The 18,126-nt window shown below is 47.0% G+C and overlaps 1 protein-coding gene across 1 annotated transcript in view; it reads right to left on the reverse strand.

Moving 5' to 3' along the window:
- Positions 1-2,562: 2,562 nt before the first annotated feature.
- Positions 2,563-18,126, reverse strand: part of LOC143773276 (uncharacterized) — a 94,711-nt gene continuing 79,147 nt past the window's right edge. Inside the window, exons 11-12 of the mRNA XM_077260762.1 lie at positions 3,593-3,666; positions 2,563-3,242 (exon numbers count right to left, since the gene is read on the reverse strand). Coding sequence (XP_077116877.1) covers positions 3,177-3,242; positions 3,593-3,666 — 140 coding nt within the window. The 3' untranslated portion in view covers positions 2,563-3,176. The remainder of the gene's footprint in view (positions 3,243-3,592; positions 3,667-18,126) is intronic.

Here is an 18,126-nt window from a genome sequence, read left to right on the forward strand (position 1 = left end):
TAGACCTTACGTGAACTAAAGAAGATAATCCGGGTTACATCACAGAGACAAGCCATCTCTGCAACACATACCTCCCATCGACTATGCAACCATTAGACACACTACACTGGTTTATGGATATTCTCTGTACCAGCAAATTTTAAAGCTGTAGAGTCCATTTCATTTCATCCACAGACACAGTTTCTGCAGATGGGATATTTCCATTCTTCTTTTTTCTTTTTTTACATAGCGTGCCCTGCTTCCCTTCAATCAAGAGTTAAGAAGAATTTGAGCTGCTTGGAGCCACCACTAGGGGGAGCTCACACAACACATTTCCAGTTGAGTTCAATGGTAAGTCTGTTATGTCTCACATGGTGAGATGGATTTGTGGAGCCCCTGGTCTAGACACACTATTGGTCATCAGCTTGGACACAGGACGTTGATGCAGCATGGCTATCGGGTTGCAACAACAGAGGACAGATGGACAGCAACTGGAGGAGTTGACCATTAGTCCACTAATGACTATGGGGTGCATTATACATTAAAGGATGACTATGGGGTGCATTATACTATATGAATGACTATGGGGTGCATTATACTTTATGGATGACTATAGGGGTGCGTTATACTTTATGGATGACTATGGAGTGCACTATACTTTATGGATGACTATGGGGTTCGTTATAGTTTATGGATGACTATGGGGTGCATTATACTTTATGGATGACTATGGGGGTGTTATATGGATGACTATGGGTACTACTTGGTACATACTGGGTACATACCATACTATATGGGTACTTACTATATGGATGACTATGGAGTGCATTATACTTTATGGATGACTAGGTAATTAATTATACTTTAAGGATGACTATGGATGTGCATTATACTTTATGGATGACTATGGAGTGCATTATACCTTACAGATGACTATGGGTTGCATTATACTTTATGGATCACTATGAGGTACATTATATTTTATGGTGGACTATGGGGTGCATTATACTACATGGTGTACTATAGAGGTGCATTATACCATATGGAGGACTATGGGGAGTGCAGTATACTATATGGAGGACTATGGTGAGTGCATTATACTACATGGAGGACTATGCAGAGTGCACTATACTATATGGAAGACTATGGGAAGTACATTATGCTATATGGAGGTCTTGCGGACTGCATTATACTATATGGTGAACTATGGGGAGTGCATTATACTATATGAAGTACTATGGGGAGTGAATTATACTATATGGAGGTCTATGGGAAGTGCATTATATTATATGGAGGACTATTGGGAATTGCATTATACTCTATGGAGGACTATGGGGAGTGCATTATACTATATGGAGGTCTATGGGGGTGTATTATACTATATGGAGGACTATGGGGAGTGCATTATACTATATAGAGGACAATGGGGAATGTATATACTATATGGAGGACTATGAGCTGTGCAATGTACTATATGGAGGACTATGCAGACTACATTGTACTATTTGGGGGACTATGGGGAGGACATTGTACTATATGGTTGACTATGGGAAATGCATTATACTTCTGCTTTGGAGCCCAATGACTACTATGTTCGCCCCTGGTGAGTATCATGGCTTGTTTTTTCTACACATTAAAGAACAGTCACAGAACGGGGGACATATATAAAGATGTGTGATATATATACCAGGAAAGGGCCAGGATGAGGGACAAACATACCACAATGAAGTGCGCATATATATTATTTAGGATGGGGGAGCTTGGTCCAAATCTTGCACCAGGGCCCATCACTCTAGTTACACCTCTACCCTGGGGGTCCCTTCCAACTCTGACATTCTATGACTCTATAATAACATCACACAAAGCAGAATAGTAAAGGAGACCCAATGGGGGTAAGATTAGCTGTTTAGAGCAATTCAGAGCACAGCAAAATTAAATCGGCTGGGAGACTCATGACTAGGATGTAGTAGAGTCCAGCATGTTCAGCAGAGATGAAGAGACTGACAATATGGAAATACTGTAGCAGAACCCGGAAGGTGGCCTGGAGCTTGTTTTGTCAGGAGTCTCTCTGGATGCAGCAGAGTACAGCATGTAGAATACAGCTGGGTTTTTCAGCAGACTCACAATCTGGATTTAGCAGCAGATCCGGGTTTGGCATGCAAATCTCAATCTATAGCAGAGCTCAGTGTTTGGAGCAGAACTGAGTTTGTTAGTGGATGATAGAAGAGCCCAATATGAGGAGCAGAGGTGGATTCATCAAGAAAACTCTGGATCTTGATGTAGCATGCACAACAAAATAAGCAGAGCTGGTTTTTGTCAGGAGTCTCTCAAGCTTGATGCAGTGTTGTGTTCGCCCACTACATGAATACTCAGGAGAGTCTAGCTGCCTGAGCAGGTCTGTAAGTCCAATAAGGGTAACATAACTTGAGCGCACTGGATTATCATGTTCAGATCGTGAGTCAGCCATGATAGGGGGAATATGGAGGGCCCGACACTGCAGACAACGGGGGGGAGTAACAAAGTCTGTATGCCGGATGCTCTTCAGCTCCCACTAGTGGTGGCTGCTGACTAACACAATACAATGGGGAAAACAATAATTTATTTACAGTATTAATTATACACAGAAAATAACAATGCAATATTGTGTTATGGAAATTATTGGCGCAGCGTGGTTTCCAGAATGGCAGAAATGGACAATACTGGACCTGGTGACCATGGATCCACGAGAGGGAAACAGATCCTGTGATCCTTTCTGCCAGTTAGACACAATATTTGTATTTCCATTTTACATCCAGAAACCCATTTTGAAGCAATCGGGATTAGAAGAAGTCGACTTTTGCTGATTTCCGTTTTTTACTTCTAGTTTTGGACCCTAAGAAATATTTGAAACTGAGCCATAGTGTGAAGAACTGCGGTGAACATTGTATGGTATTTATTGGAATCATTGATTTCATTCTGGTCCTTGAAGAAAGGGAAGATAGAACCTGTAAGGTTTACTTTGTAGCCCACCCGAGCTGTATAAGAAGCTGCACCCTATAATTTATAGGATTCAGTAAGTCCTATTAGATTTCCATAGAGTATGGCCACAAAGACATGACCACTTTTCCCCTGATAAAAAAAAATATCTCCTCATTAACGAGATAGCCGGGGTTCTCATCGCAGTCCCTGGTGCGTCCCACCGAATCCATGCAGCGTAGTTACAGATCATAGGTGTGATATACCTCGTTTCTCATATAAAGGGTCTCTGGTCTCTTAATTTCCACCTGCATAAGAGAAGACAAATGGTAAAAGATTGCTTAGAAGATTTACGTGATACACATACATTTAGTGTCAACATAATTTGCAGTTTGTGATATTTTATCTTATTCATCTTTCCAGTCCATCATGTTTTGCATGCAATACCATGCCTGACCTCATGGTGCGCTGTGACTGGAGGCAATGTCTCTGAGCTGCACTGATCACAGATCACTGTCTGCATTATCAGTACAATAGGCTGAAGCGACACCTAGTGGTAGCCCTGGAGTGGATGTTCTGGATACATGGTGAGTAGCGCTACATCTAATCCCAAACATATGTTTTATGGGGTGAGAAGTCTCAAAAAAAATGATCTTACCTTTATGTTTGGGTCTACTTTCTCCAGAGATGGCCTGAAATTTTGATTCCTGGAGATAGTTTTCCTATAAAATTCTGTTACAGAAAAGGAAAGGACACAAAGTAGAATATTACATTTCATCAATCTTTCCCTTCAGACTGATAAAGAAACATGACAAACCGACAGAATAAAAAATGCTCCCTCCTGGCAGGATGACACCCATGACCAAAGAGAACTAGGAGTCTACCTTCCCTCCACAGGGTGACACCTTGTCATTGACAGGAAGGAGCGATAAGACCATTTCTACCTTTCTATCATGGAGTTAGTGGTCCACTTTCCGCCACATAACGCCAAAGGCATCAATCAGAGATGAGCGAATCTCAGTATATCAAAAATTCTGGCAGATTCGAGTAAGATTCAGTCCAAATCAAATTTGCCTCGAAAATACGGTAATTATGTTCTGAGGTCTCTCCACACCCCAAAACGTAACAATCGCGGAATAGAGAAGCAGTGAAAAAATAGTAAACAAACACCAGCTCTCTTGCCCTAGATCGCTCCTCATTAGTGTTGAGCGATACCTTCCGATATCCAGAAGTATCGGTATCGGATTGGATCGGCCGATATTCAAAAAATATCGGATATCGCCGATACCGATACCCGATACCAATGTAAGTCAATGGGACCAAAATATTGGAATTAAAATAAACCCTTTCTTTCCTTGCAGGTTAATTCTAAATGAAGGAAAACAACTAAGAATAATGTAGGATGTATTGGGGGAGGTGGCGGAGACATTAAAGGTAGGGTTGAGCGAAACGGGTCGATCATTTTCAAAAGTCGCCGACTTTTGGCTAAGTCGGCGTCTCATGAAACCCGATCCGACCCCTGTGCTTGTCGGCCATGCGGTACGCGACTTTCGCGCCAAAGTCGCGTTTCAATGACGCGAAAAGCGCCATTTCTCAGCCAATGAAGGTGAACGCAGAGTGTGGGCAGCGTGATGACATAGATCCTGGTCCCCACCATCTTAGAGAAGGGCATTGCAGTGATTGGCTTGCTGTCTGCGGCGTCACAGGGGCTATAAAGGGGCGTTCCCGCCGACCGCCATCTTACTGCTGCTGATCTGAGCTTAGGGACAGGTTGCTGCCGCTTCGTCAGAAGCAGGGAGAGCGTTAGGCAGGGTCCACTAACCACCAAACCGCTTGTGCTGTAGCGATTTCCACTGTCCAACACCACCTTCGGTGTGCAGGGACTGTGGAAGCTATTTTTTTTTTTTTTCCTCAGCGCTGTAGCTCATTGGGCTGCCCTAGAAGGCTCCGTGATAGCTGTATTGCTGTGTGTACGCCACTGTGGAAACCAACTGCTTTTTTCAAAGCACATATCCTCTTGTTCCTTCCTTTCTGCACAGCTATCTTTTTTGTTTGTCCACACTTTTTATTTAATTTGTGCATCAGTCCACTCCTATTGCTGCCTGCCATACCTGGCTTAGATTACTGCAGGGAGATAGTAATTGTAGGACAGTCCCTGTTTTTTTTTTGTTTTTTTTGTGGGAGATTAAGATTGGCATTTCTGCTACAGTGCCATCCCTGTGTGTGCCATCTCTCACTGAGTGGGCCATAGAAAGCCTATTTATTTTTTCCGTGATTTGTGTTCTAAATTCTACCTCAACACAAAAACACTACATCAATCAGTGGGAGAAAAATATTGGCCTCAGTCAGGGCTTGTGTGCCACTGCTGTGTGTGCTATCTCTCATTCAGTGGGCTATAGCAAGCCTATTTTTTATTTTTTTTTTTTTAATATTATTTGGTTTCTAAAGTCTCCCTGAAAAAAAAAAAAAAACCTAAAAAAACAGTGGGAGAGTAATATTGCCCTTTCAGCTTGTGTGCCAGGCTTGACTCCTGGGTGTGCCACCTCTCTCCCTCTCATTCAGTGGGCCATAGAAAGCCTATTTATTTTTTTTTTTAAATATTATTGGGTTTCTAAAGTCTCCCTTAAAAAACAAAAAATACATAAAAAAACAGTGGGAGAGTAATACTGCCCTTTCAGCTTGTGTGCCAGTCTTGACTCCTGGGTGTGCCACCTCTCTCCCTCTCATTCAGTGGGCCATAGAAAGCCTATTTATTTTTTTTTTTAAATATTATTGGGTTTCTAAAGTCTCCCTTAAAAAACAAAAAATACATAAAAAAACAGTGGGAGAGTAATATTGCCCTTTCAGCTTGTGTGCCAGTCTTGACTCCTGGGTGTGCCACCTCTCTCCCTCTCATTCAGTGGGCCATAGAAAGCCTATTTATTTTTTTTTTTAAATATTATTGGGTTTCTAAAGTCTCCCTTAAAAAACAAAAAATACATAAAAAAACAGTGGGAGAGTAATATTGCCCTTTCAGCTTGTGTGCCAGTCTTGACTCCTGGGTGTGCCACCTCTCTCTCATTCAGTGGGCCATAGAAAGCATTTTTTTTTTTTTTTCCTTGATTTGTGTTCTAAAATCTACCTCAACACAAAAACACTACATCAATCAGTGGGAGAAAAATATTGGCCTCAGTCAGGGCTTGTGTGCCACTGCTGTGTGTGCTATCTCTCATTCAGTGGGCTATAGAAAGCCTATTTTTTTTTTTTTTTTTTTTAATATTATTTGGTTTCTAAAGTCTCCCTGAAAAAAAAAAAAAAAACCTAAAAAAAAAAAACAGTGGGAGAGTAATATTGCCCTTTCAGCTTGTGTGCCAGTCTTGACTCCTGGGTGTGCCACCTCTCTCCCTCTCATTCAGTGGGCCATAGAAAGCCTATTTATTTATTTTTTTAAATATTATTGGGTTTCTAAAGTCTCCCTTAAAAAACAAAAAATACATAAAAAAACAGTGGGAGAGTAATATTGCCCTTTCAGCTTGTGTGCCAGGCTTGACTCCTGGGTGTGCCACCTCTCTCCCTCTCATTCAGTGGGCCATAGAAAGCCTATTTATTTTTTTTTTTAAATATTATTGGGTTTCTAAAGTCTCCCTTAAAAAACAAAAAATACATAAAAAAACAGTGGGAGAGTAATATTGCCCTTTCAGCTTGTGCGCCAGTCTTGACTCCTGGGTGTGCCACCTCTCTCTCTCTAATTGTGGGCCATAGAAAGCCTTTTTTTTTTTTTTTTTTTTTTTAATATTATTTGGTTTCTAAAGTCTCCCTGAGAAAAAAAAATAAATAAATTAGGTGGGAGATTAATATTGACATTAGTGCTTGAGTGACAGTCCTGCGTGTGTGTCATCTCTGTGATTTTGTGCCACAGAAAACAGAGTGTGTAACATTGTGCCTGATTTTCCTTGTGGTCTCACCAACCTGTTAAGGGATATTGAAATCATACTGAAGTTATAGCTCACCGTGTAAGTTGTTTGACAGCAACAAATAAAGTTACTTTGGTTAAGATTTTAAAACAATGAGGAAGTCTGGTGCAAGAGGTCGTCGTGGGCGTTCATTGTCAGCTGGTAATGATGGTAGTGGTAGTGGAGCATCAGGTGGTCGTGGGGATAAAAATATTCCACCTAAGTCTGGAGCTGTGGAGCCAGTTTCGTCGTCAGGCTACACAAGGCCTCGAACGCTCTCTTTTCTGGGAGTAGGAAAACCGCTTTTAAAGGCGGAGCAGCAACAGCAAGTTTTGGCTTACATTGCAGACTCAGCCTCTAGCTCTTTTGCCTCCTCTTCCGAAACTGGTAAATGTAAAAGCAGCGCGTCGCTTGTGGATGTTCACGGTCAGGGACAAGTCGCTTCCTTGTCCTCCTCAGCAAAAACTACAACAAGAGAGAAGGATGCAGCAGGCGACACAACGGGTCACTCCATGGAGCTCTTTACACATACCGTCCCTGGCTTAGAAAGTGAAACATTTAACAGGCCATGCCCATTACAAGTATATTCTGACATGGAGTGCACTGATGCACAGCCACAGCCAGAGTACTATGCTGCTCCTTTGACTCAGACCACCACATTGCCCTCTCAGGGTACAGATCCACAATCAGACCCTGATGAGACTATGTTGCCCCGCCACGAACGCTATACCACCGACCGACACAGTGACACAGACGAAGTTGCACACGAGCTCGAAGAGGAGGTAATAGATGACCCAGTTATTGACCCCGATTGGCAGCCATTGGGGGAACAGGGTGCAGGCGGCAGTAGTTCAGAAGCGGAGGTGGAGGAGGGGCCGCAGCAGGCATCAACATCGCAACAGGTTCCATCTGCCGGGCCCGTATCTGGCCCAAAACGCGTGTCAAAGCCAAAACCTGTTGGAGCACAGCGTTGCCATCCGGTTAAAGCTCAGTCTGCAATCCCTGAAAAGGGATCCGAGTCTAGGAAGAGTGCAGTCTGGCATTTTTTTAAACAACATCCAACTGATCAGCGCAAAGTCATCTGTCAAAAATGTTCAACTAGCTTAAGCAGAGGTCAGAATCTGAAAAGTCTAAATACTAGTTGCATGCATAGACACTTAACCACCATGCATTTTCAAGCCTGGACTAACTACCAAACGTCCCTCAAGGTTGTAGCACCCTCGGCCAATGAAGCTAGTCAGCAACGCAACATCCCTTCCGTCACTGTAAGGCCACCATTTTCCGCACCACCGGCAGTATCTGTGCAGGTTTCTTTGCCAGCCAAAAGCAGTCAGGGTCAGGGAATCACCAGTTTTGTAGGAGGAAATATTGCATCTAGGGCACCGGCGGAAACAATACCGTCTCCAACCGTCTCTCAGTCTGCCATGTACACCGGCACACCCGAAAGTTCCACGATCTCCAGCTCTCCAGTCCAGCTCACCCTACATGAGACTCTGGTTAGAAAAAGGAAGTACTTATCCTCGCATCCGCGTACACAGTGTTTTAACGCCCACATAGCTAGACTAATCTCGTTAGAGATGATGCCCTACCGGTTAGTTGAAAGCGAAGCTTTCAAAGCCCTGATGGAGTACGCTGAACCACGATACGAGCTACCCAGTCGACACTTTTTTTCCAGAAAAGCCATCCCAGCCCTGCACCAGCATGTTAAACAGCGCATCGTCCATGCACTCAGGCAATCTGTGAGTACAAAGGTGCACCTGACTACAGATGCATGGACCAGTAGGCATGGCCAGGGACGTTATGTGTCCATCACGGCACACTGGGTGAATGTGGTGGATGCAGGGTCCACAGGCGACATCAATTTAGGGACAGTTGTGCCTAGCCCACGGTCTAGGAAACAGTTGGCTGTAGGCGTTCGCACCCCCTCCTCCTCCTCCTCCTCGTCCTCCTGCAGAAGCTACAGCTCTTCCACAGAACGCAGTCTGCCAACCACTCCATCGGCAGATGACACTGTTGCACACCAGTTGTCCCATTATGGGCCAGCTACTGCCAAGCGTCAGCAGGCTGTATTGGCTATGAAGTGCTTGGGCGACAACAGACACACCGCGGAAGTTCTGTCCGAGTTCTTGCAACAAGAAACACAGTCGTGGCTGGGCACAGTAGATCTTGAGGCAGGCAAGGTAGTGAGTGATAACGGAAGGAATTTCATGGCTGCCATCTCCCTTTCCCAACTGAAACACATTCCTTGCCTGGCTCACACCTTAAACCTGGTGGTGCAGTGCTTATTGAAAACTTATCCTGGGTTCTCCGACCTGCTCCTCAAAGTGCGTGCACTTTGCTCACATATCCGACGTTCGCCTGTACACGCCAGCCGTATGCAGACCTATCAGCGGTCTTTGAACCTTCCCCAGCATCGCCTAATCATAGACGTTGCAACAAGGTGGAACTCAACACTGCACATGCTTCAGAGACTGTGCGAACAGAGGCGTGCTGTTATTTATTTGTGGGAGGATACACGGGCAGGCAGTAGGATGGCAGACATGGAGTTGTCAGGTGTGCAGTGGTCTAAGATACAAGACATGTGTCAAGTCCTTCAGTGTTTTGAGGAATGCACACGGCTGGTTAGTGCAGACAACGCCGTAATAAGCATGAGCATCCCCCTAATGCGTCTGCTGATGCAAAGTTTGACGCACATAAAGGAGCAGGCGTCTGCACCAGAGGAAGAGGAAAGCCTTGATGACAGTCAGCCATTGTCTGGTCAGGGCAGTGTACAGGACGAGGTAGCGGGCGAAGAGGAGGTGGAGGACGAGGAGGATGATGGGGATGAGTATATTTTTAATGCCGAACCTTTCCCGGGGGCACAGGAAATTGGTTGCGTGTCACGGCCGGGTTCTGGTTTTTTGAGGGACACAAGTGACGTAGATTTGCCTGCAACTGCCCCTCAACCAATCACAACCGGAGATTTTACAACTGGAACTTTGGCCCACATGGCGGATTATGCCTTACGTATCCTAAAAAGGGACACACGCATTACGAAAATGATGAACGATGACGATTACTGGTTGGCCTGCCTCCTTGATCCACGCTATAAAGGCAAATTGCAAAATATTATGCCACATGAGAACTTGGAACTAATATTAGCAACCAAACAATCAACTCTTGTTGACCGTTTGCTTCAGGCATTCCCAGCACACAGCGCACGTGATCGTTCTCACACGAGCTCCAGGGGGCAGCAGACTAGGAGTGTTAGGGGTGCACACATCAGAAGTGGCGTTGGACAGAGGGGTTTTCTGACCAGGTTGTGGAGTGATTTTGCTATGACCGCAGACAGGACAGGTACTGCTGCATCAATTGAAAGTGACAGGAGACAACATTTGTCCAGTATGGTTACTAACTATTTTTCATCCCTTATCGATGTTCTCCCTCAACCGTCATTCCCATTTGATTACTGGGCCTCCAAATTAGACACCTGGCCAGAATTGGCAGAATATGCATTGCAGGAGCTTGCTTGCCCGGCAGCAAGTGTCCTATCAGAAAGAGTATTCAGTGCTGCAGGTTCAATATTAACCGAAAAAAGGACTCGTCTGGCTACCCAAAATGTTGACGATCTAACATTCATTAAAATGAACCACAACTGGATTTCGAAATCTTTTGCCCCACCTTGCCCGGCCGACACCTAGCTTTCCTATGAAAGGCTCTTGCCTGTGAATTACTTTTCTAATGTCTAATTTGCTGCAGCTGATTGTACAGCATACGACATGTTTACACCTCCCTAAATGGCCAAACTCCCCACACGGGGCCGTGGTATCGCGACTTGGCGCAAGCACCCGTGAGACTGCTGTTTGTCTGAAGAGGTGGGTGTGCTCGCTTTTGGTTGACGGCATTGCTACTGGGTCCCTCATAGTACAATGTAGTGTCTCTGGCGGTGGTGGTGCACACCCAACGTCAGACACACCGTTGTAACATGAGGGGCCCTGGGGCGGTCCCGCCGGCCTCTAGAGAGTTCCCCCCTACCCCAGCTCAAAATGTGCTCTACCACATGCAAAATTATGTCGCACAGCTCCACCAATCTTTAGTCTATTCGCTGACATCATTCAATGTCTGGCACTGACAATACAAATTTGTAGACATCTATGATGCAACTTAAAGTAGTCTGTGTCTATGTCCTATATTGGCACCATTAAATAGTTACTGCCAAATTACTATGTCAGAAACTCAGCAGATGAGCCCACCCCTGTACCTAAGTATGCCACCTTTTTTTTTGTTTTGGTTGTTTTGCGAGACATTAACATCTATTTATATTTTGGGAGTACTGGGACAGACACTCCTTGCACTACTCCTCCACTCACCACCAAGCTGCCCGTGTATCCATGTAACCGCTGTAAAACTGCCATGAGCCTATTGTTTGTTATTTTAGGCCTTTGAAGCCTGTCTGCGGTCCCTCCTTCCACTAGTCCTCCACTGACCAGACCACTGCTGCCCGTGTACCCCTGGAACCAATTATAAAGTGCCTACAGCCAGCCCATTTTCTTATGTTAGGCCTTTGAAGCCTGTCTGCGGTCCCTACTTTAAATACTCCTCCACTGACCACCAAGCTGCCTGCCCGTGTATCCATGTAACCGCTGTAAAACTGCCATGAGCCTATTGTTTGTTATTTTAGGCCTTTGAAGCCTGTCTGCGGTCCCTCCTTCCACTAGTCCTCCACTGACCAGACCACTGCTGCCCGTGTACCCCTGGAACCAATTATAAAGTGCCTACAGCCAGCCCATTTTCTTATGTTAGGCCTTTGAAGCCTGTCTGCGGTCCCTACTTTAAATACTCCTCCACTGACCACCAAGCTGCCTGCCCGTGTATCCATGTAACCGCTGTAAAACTGCCATGAGCCTATTGTTTGTTATTTTAGGCCTTTGAAGCCTGTCTGCGGTCCCTCCTTCCACTAGTCCTCCACTGGCCAGACCACTGCTGCCCGTGTACCCCTGGAACCAATTATAAAGTGCCTACAGCCAGCCCATTTTTTTATGTTAGGCCTTTGAAGCCTGTCTGCGGTCCCTCCTTCCACTAGTCCTCCACTGACCAGACCACTGCTGCCCGTGTACCCCTGGAACCAATTATAAAGTGCCTACAGCCAGCCCATTTTTTTATGTTAGGCCTTTGAAGCCTGTCTGCGGTCCCTCCTTCCAGTAGTCCTCCACTGACCAGACCACTGCTGCCCGTGTACCCCTGGAACCAATTATAAAGTGCCTACAGCCAGCCCATTTTCTTATGTTAGGCCTTTGAAGCCTGTCTGCGGTCCCTACTTTAAATACTCCTCCACTCACCACCAAGCTGCCTGCCCGTGTATCCATGTAACCGCTGTAAAACTGCCATGAGCCTATTGTTTGTTATTTTAGGCCTTTGAAGCCTGTCTGCGGTCCCTCCTTCCACTAGTCCTCCACTGACCAGACCACTGCTGCCCGTGTACCCCTGGAACCAATTATAAAGTGCCTACAGCCAGCCCATTTTCTTATGTTAGGCCTTTGAAGCCTGTCTGCGGTCCCTACTTTAAATACTCCTCCACTGACCACCAAGCTGCCTGCCCGTGTATCCATGTAACCGCTGTAAAACTGCCATGAGCCTATTGTTTGTTATTTTAGGCCTTTGAAGCCTGTCTGCGGTCCCTCCTTCCACTAGTCCTCCACTGACCAGACCACTGCTGCCCGTGTACCCCTGGAACCAATTATAAAGTGCCTACAGCCAGCCCATTTTCTTATGTTAGGCCTTTGAAGCCTGTCTGCGGTCCCTACTTTAAATACTCCTCCACTGACCACCAAGCTGCCTGCCCGTGTATCCATGTAACCGCTGTAAAACTGCCATGAGCCTATTGTTTGTTATTTTAGGCCTTTGAAGCCTGTCTGCGGTCCCTCCTTCCACTAGTCCTCCACTGGCCAGACCACTGCTGCCCGTGTACCCCTGGAACCAATTATAAAGTGCCTACAGCCAGCCCATTTTTTTATGTTAGGCCTTTGAAGCCTGTCTGCGGTCCCTCCTTCCACTAGTCCTCCACTGACCAGACCACTGCTGCCCGTGTACCCCTGGAACCAATTATAAAGTGCCTACAGCCAGCCCATTTTTTTATGTTAGGCCTTTGAAGCCTGTCTGCGGTCCCTCCTTCCACTAGTCCTCCACTGACCAGACCACTGCTGCCCGTGTACCCCTGGAACCAATTATAAAGTGCCTACAGCCAGCCCATTTTCTTATGTTAGGCCTTTGAAGCCTGTCTGCGGTCCCTACTTTAAATACTCCTCCACTGACCACCAAGCTGCCTGCCCGTGTATCCATGTAACCGCTGTAAAACTGCCATGAGCCTATTGTTTGTTATTTTAGGCCTTTGAAGCCTGTCTGCGGTCCCTCCTTCCACTAGTCCTCCACTGACCAGACCACTGCTGCCCGTGTACCCCTGGAACCAATTATAAAGTGCCTACAGCCAGCCCATTTTCTTATGTTAGGCCTTTGAAGCCTGTCTGCGGTCCCTACTTTAAATACTCCTCCACTGACCACCAAGCTGCCTGCCCGTGTATCCATGTAACCGCTGTAAAACTGCCATGAGCCTATTGTTTGTTATTTTAGGCCTTTGAAGCCTGTCTGCGGTCCCTCCTTCCACTAGTCCTCCACTGACCAGACCACTGCTGCCCGTGTACCCCTGGAACCAATTATAAAGTGCCTACAGCCAGCCCATTTTCTTATGTTAGGCCTTTGAAGCCTGTCTGCGGTCCCTACTTTAAATACTCCTCCACTGACCACCAAGCTGCCTGCCCGTGTATCCATGTAACCGCTGTAAAACTGCCATGAGCCTATTGTTTGTTATGTTAGGCCTTTGATAGCCTGTCTGCGGTCCCTACTTTAAATACTCCTCCACTCACCACCAAGCTGCCTGCCCGTCTATCCATGTAACCGCTGTAAAACTGCAATGAGCCTATTGTTTGTTATTTTAGGCCTTTGATAGCCTGTCTGTGGCCCCTACTTGCAATACTCCTCCACTGACCACAATGCTGCCTGGAGTGCCTGCCTGTGTATCCATGTAACCGATGTAAAACTGCCATGACTGCCTACTGTTTGTTATTTTAGGCCTTTGATAGCCTGTCTGCAGCCCCTACTTGCAATACTCCTCCACTGACCACACCAATGCTGCCCGTGTACCCCTGGAACCTATTTAAAAGTTCATAGAGCCTAGTTATATATTTTATTTACTATTAATAAGGCCATGATGGACTACGCTGTACCACGCTACAAGCTAACCAGTCGACACTTCTTTTGCGAGAAAAGCCATCCCAACCCTCCACCAGCATGTAGAAGACCGCATTGTCCATGCACTCTGGCAATCTGTGAGTACAAAGGTGCACCTGACAACAGACGCATGGACCTGTAGGCATGGCCACGGAAGATTACGTGTCCATTACGGCGCAATGGGTTAATGTGGTGGATGCATGGTCCACAGGGGACAGCCTACTAAGTCTGTCTGCAGTCCCTAATTCAAATTGTCCTCCACTGTCTAAATCGGAGCTTCCACCTTCTGGCTTTCGGCCTATAGTATCAGAAATTAAACTGCATTTGGCCTTCAACTTTGGTTAGGGCCTACTAACGGCTTCTGCCCCTCCCTGGTGTTGCCCTCAACTAAATAAAGCTGAGCTTCAACCTTCCGGCTCTCATTAAGTGGTTTTAAAAAAAAAAAATGGTGGTTAGGGCCTACTAACGGCTTCTGCCCCTCCCTGGTGTTGCCCTCAACTAAATAAAGCTGAGCTTCAACCTTCTGCTCCAAATTACCATTTTAAAAAATGCAATAGGCTTTTCCGGCCTACTAAAGGTGTCTGTCTGTGTGCCCCTGCCTGGTGTTGCCCTCAACTAAATAAAGCTGAGCTTCAACCTTCTGCTCCAAATTACCATTTTAAAAAATGCAATAGGCTTTTCCGGCCTACTAAAGGTGTCTGTCTGTGTGCCCCTGCCTGGTGTTGCCCTCAACTAAATAAAGCTGAGCTTCAACCTTCTGCTCCAAATTACCATTTTAAAAAATGCAATAGGCTTTTCCGGCCTACTAAAGGTGTCTGTCTGTGTGCCCCTGCCTGGTGTTGCCCTCAACTAAATAAAGCTGAGCTTCAACCTTCTGCTCCAAATTACCATTTTAAAAAATGCAATAGGCTTTTCCGGCCTACTAAAGGTGTCTGTCTGTGTGCCCCTGCCTGGTGTTGTCCTCAACTAAATAAAGCTGAGCTTCAACCTTCCGGCTCTCATTAAGTGGTTTTAAAAAAAAAAAAGGTGGTTAGGGCCTACTAACGGCTTCTGCCCCTCCCTGGTGTTGCCCTAAACTAAATAAAGCTGAGCTTCAACCTTCTGCTCCAAATTACCATTTTAAAAAATGCAATAGGCTTTTCCGGCCTACTAAAGGTGTCTGTCTGTGTGCCCCTCCCTGGTGTTGTCCTCAACTGAACAAAGCTGAGCTTCCACATTCTGGCTTTCGCCCTATACTATCAGATATTAAACTGCATTTGGCCTACTAGTGTGGTTAGGCCCTTGAAACAGTGTCTGCTGCTCTTGGGTTTGCTACTCCACTGAACAAAGCAATGCCGCCTGTTTAGTCCTGTTACCAATTTTGAACTGCATGTAGCCTACTTTATTCTTTGGCCCTATATCTGTTTCCTCCTCATCCTGCCCATTGCCCAGCCACTGCTAAATGAGTCTGCTGGTACATTGACCTAGACCACTACATTCCCCTTGTACTCTACACAGCCAGAATCTGACCCTGCTGAAAGTAAGGTTCCCCTTCCCGCATGTTATACCACCTTACACAGGGACAAAGAGGAAGGTGCAGATGAAAGTGCAGGTTCCTTCATCAGGTGGGGGGGCATACTCGTTGGCGACGTCACTGGCACAGGGCCCCTCAGAGTACGCAAAAGTGTCGCTGCTGGTGGGAGGCGCCCCCGCCATGCAAACACACCGCCGTACTTTGAGGGGCCCTGTGCCAGTGGCAATGCGAACGAGTGGGCCCCCCCCTGCTTGCTCAGGATCACAGCACTTGCAACTTTTAAATACTTACCTTTCCCTGCAACACCGCCGTGACGTAGTCCGCATTTCCTGGGCCCACGAAAAACTTGAGCCAGCCCTACTCCCCCCACAACTTTCCCCCAATTCCCTATGCCCAACTATTATTATACAGTTAATTAAGATTGGCAAGCTTCAGAAACAAGAATGGATGTTTTTGGCATTAAAATGGGCACTGTAGGTGTTTTCCTGGCCTCCACTCACTGCCGACTATGCTTCCCCATTGACTTGCATTGGGTTTCGTGTTTCGGTCGATCCCCGACTTTTAGCGATAATCGGCCGACTGCACTCGACTCGACTCTGGACAAAATCGGGTTTCCCAAAACCCTACTCGATCTTAAAAAAATGAAAGTCGCTCAACCCTAATTAAAGGCATACAGAGACACAGAGACCGTGCAGACAGCCGTAAACGGAGCTGCACGGCCAAAAAAAGCTCCTTTATGTAATCCTATATAGTGTTTTTCCACAATCTAGCAGGATACGGATGGAAAGCCACTAATAGGATAAATTTGAAAAAATGTGCAGCAGGCTGCACTAATTGAAAAAAGGACAATGGAACGGTATGAGGCAGTGATGCACCCTGAGCTGACTACAACCGGCTGTGGCTGCAGAACAGACTACAGAGTGAGCTGCACTCACACAGAGACCGTGCAGACACAGCCGTGAACAGCGCTGCAAGGCAAAAACAAGGTTCTCACACAGCGGTTGCTAAATTAGCCTGGGTAAAGCACAATGAAGCAAATCGCTATCTCAAAACTGGCTCTCAGTCAGAACACAGCGTCCTGTCTGAATTCACAGCAGAGTGAGCCCAAAATGGCGGCGGCGACTTTTATAGTGCACCATGACATCATTTCAGCAGCCAATCACAGCCATGCCAGTAGTTACATGCCTACCATGCAGAACAGGATGTGCCCACACTTCTAATGAGTTCTCATTGGCTAAATTCTGGCTCTTTGAATTATGAGAACTTCCAATTCCAGTATCCGATATACTGAAAGTATCGGAACTCGGTATCAGAATTCCGATACAGTGAATATCGGCCGATACCCGATACTTGCGGTATTGGAATGCTCAACACTACACCTCACCCATCTTGCTGCCTCAGGGGTCAGCTACCTGCTCGGTCCTCTGTTCACTTTACATTGGTCTTTGCTATTCAGTGCAGGTGATCTGGGTATGACTATACCTGACACAGTCCCGGAAGATTGGCATAAAAGAGCAAAGACTGTTTAAAAGTAAGCGAAAGATCAGGAGGGAAGCTGCAGCGGTGGGACAGGTGAAGGACCGGGTGAGGAGTGGCAGCAGTGGGACAGGTGAAGGTTCGGGTAGGGAGTGGGAACAGTGGGACAGGTGAAGGACCGGGCGGGGAGTGGCTGCAGTGGGACGGGTGAAGGACCGGGCAGGGAGTGGCAGCGGTGGGACAGGTGAAGGACCAGGCGGGGAGTGGCAGCAGTGGGACAGGTGAAGGACCGGGTGGGGAGTGGCAGCAGTGGGACAGGTGAAGGACCAGGCGGGAAGTGGCAGCAGTGGGACAGGTGAAGGACCAGGCGGGGAGTGGCAGCAGTGGGACAGGTGAAGGATCGGGTGGGGAGTGGCAGCGGTGAGACAGGTGAAGGACCAGGCGGGAAGTGGCAGCGGTGGGACAGGTGAAGAACCAGGCGACGAGTGGCAGCGGTGGGACAGGTGAAGAACTGGGCAGGGAGTGGCAGCAGTGGGACAGGTGAAGAACTGGGAGGGGAGTGGCAGCAGTGGGGCAGGTGAAGGACCGGGCGGGGAGTGGCAGTGGTGGGACAGATGAAGGATCAGGCGGGGAGTAACAGCGGTGGGACAGGTGAAGAACCAGGCGGATGTGGCAGCGTTGGGACAGGTGAAGGACCAGGTGGGGAGTGGCAGCAGTGGGACAGGTGAATGACTGGGTGGGAGCTGCAGCGCTGGGACAGGTGAAGGACTGGGAGGGAGCTGCAGTGGTGTGACAGGTGAAGGACTGGGTGGGGAGCTGCAGCAGTGGGACAGGTGAAGAACGGAGTGGAGAGTGGTAGCAGTGGGACAGGTGAAAACCGAGTGGGGAATGGTAGCGGTGGGACAGATGAAGGACTGTCTAGGGACTTGCAGCGTTAGGACAGGTAAAGAAGTATCAAGCGGGGAGCTGCAGCTGTGGGACAGGTGAAGGACTGGTAGGGAGCTGCAG

The sequence above is a fragment of the Ranitomeya variabilis genome, chromosome 5 (assembly GCF_051348905.1).
Source record: "Ranitomeya variabilis isolate aRanVar5 chromosome 5, aRanVar5.hap1, whole genome shotgun sequence".
Lineage (NCBI taxonomy): Eukaryota > Metazoa > Chordata > Amphibia > Anura > Dendrobatidae > Ranitomeya > Ranitomeya variabilis.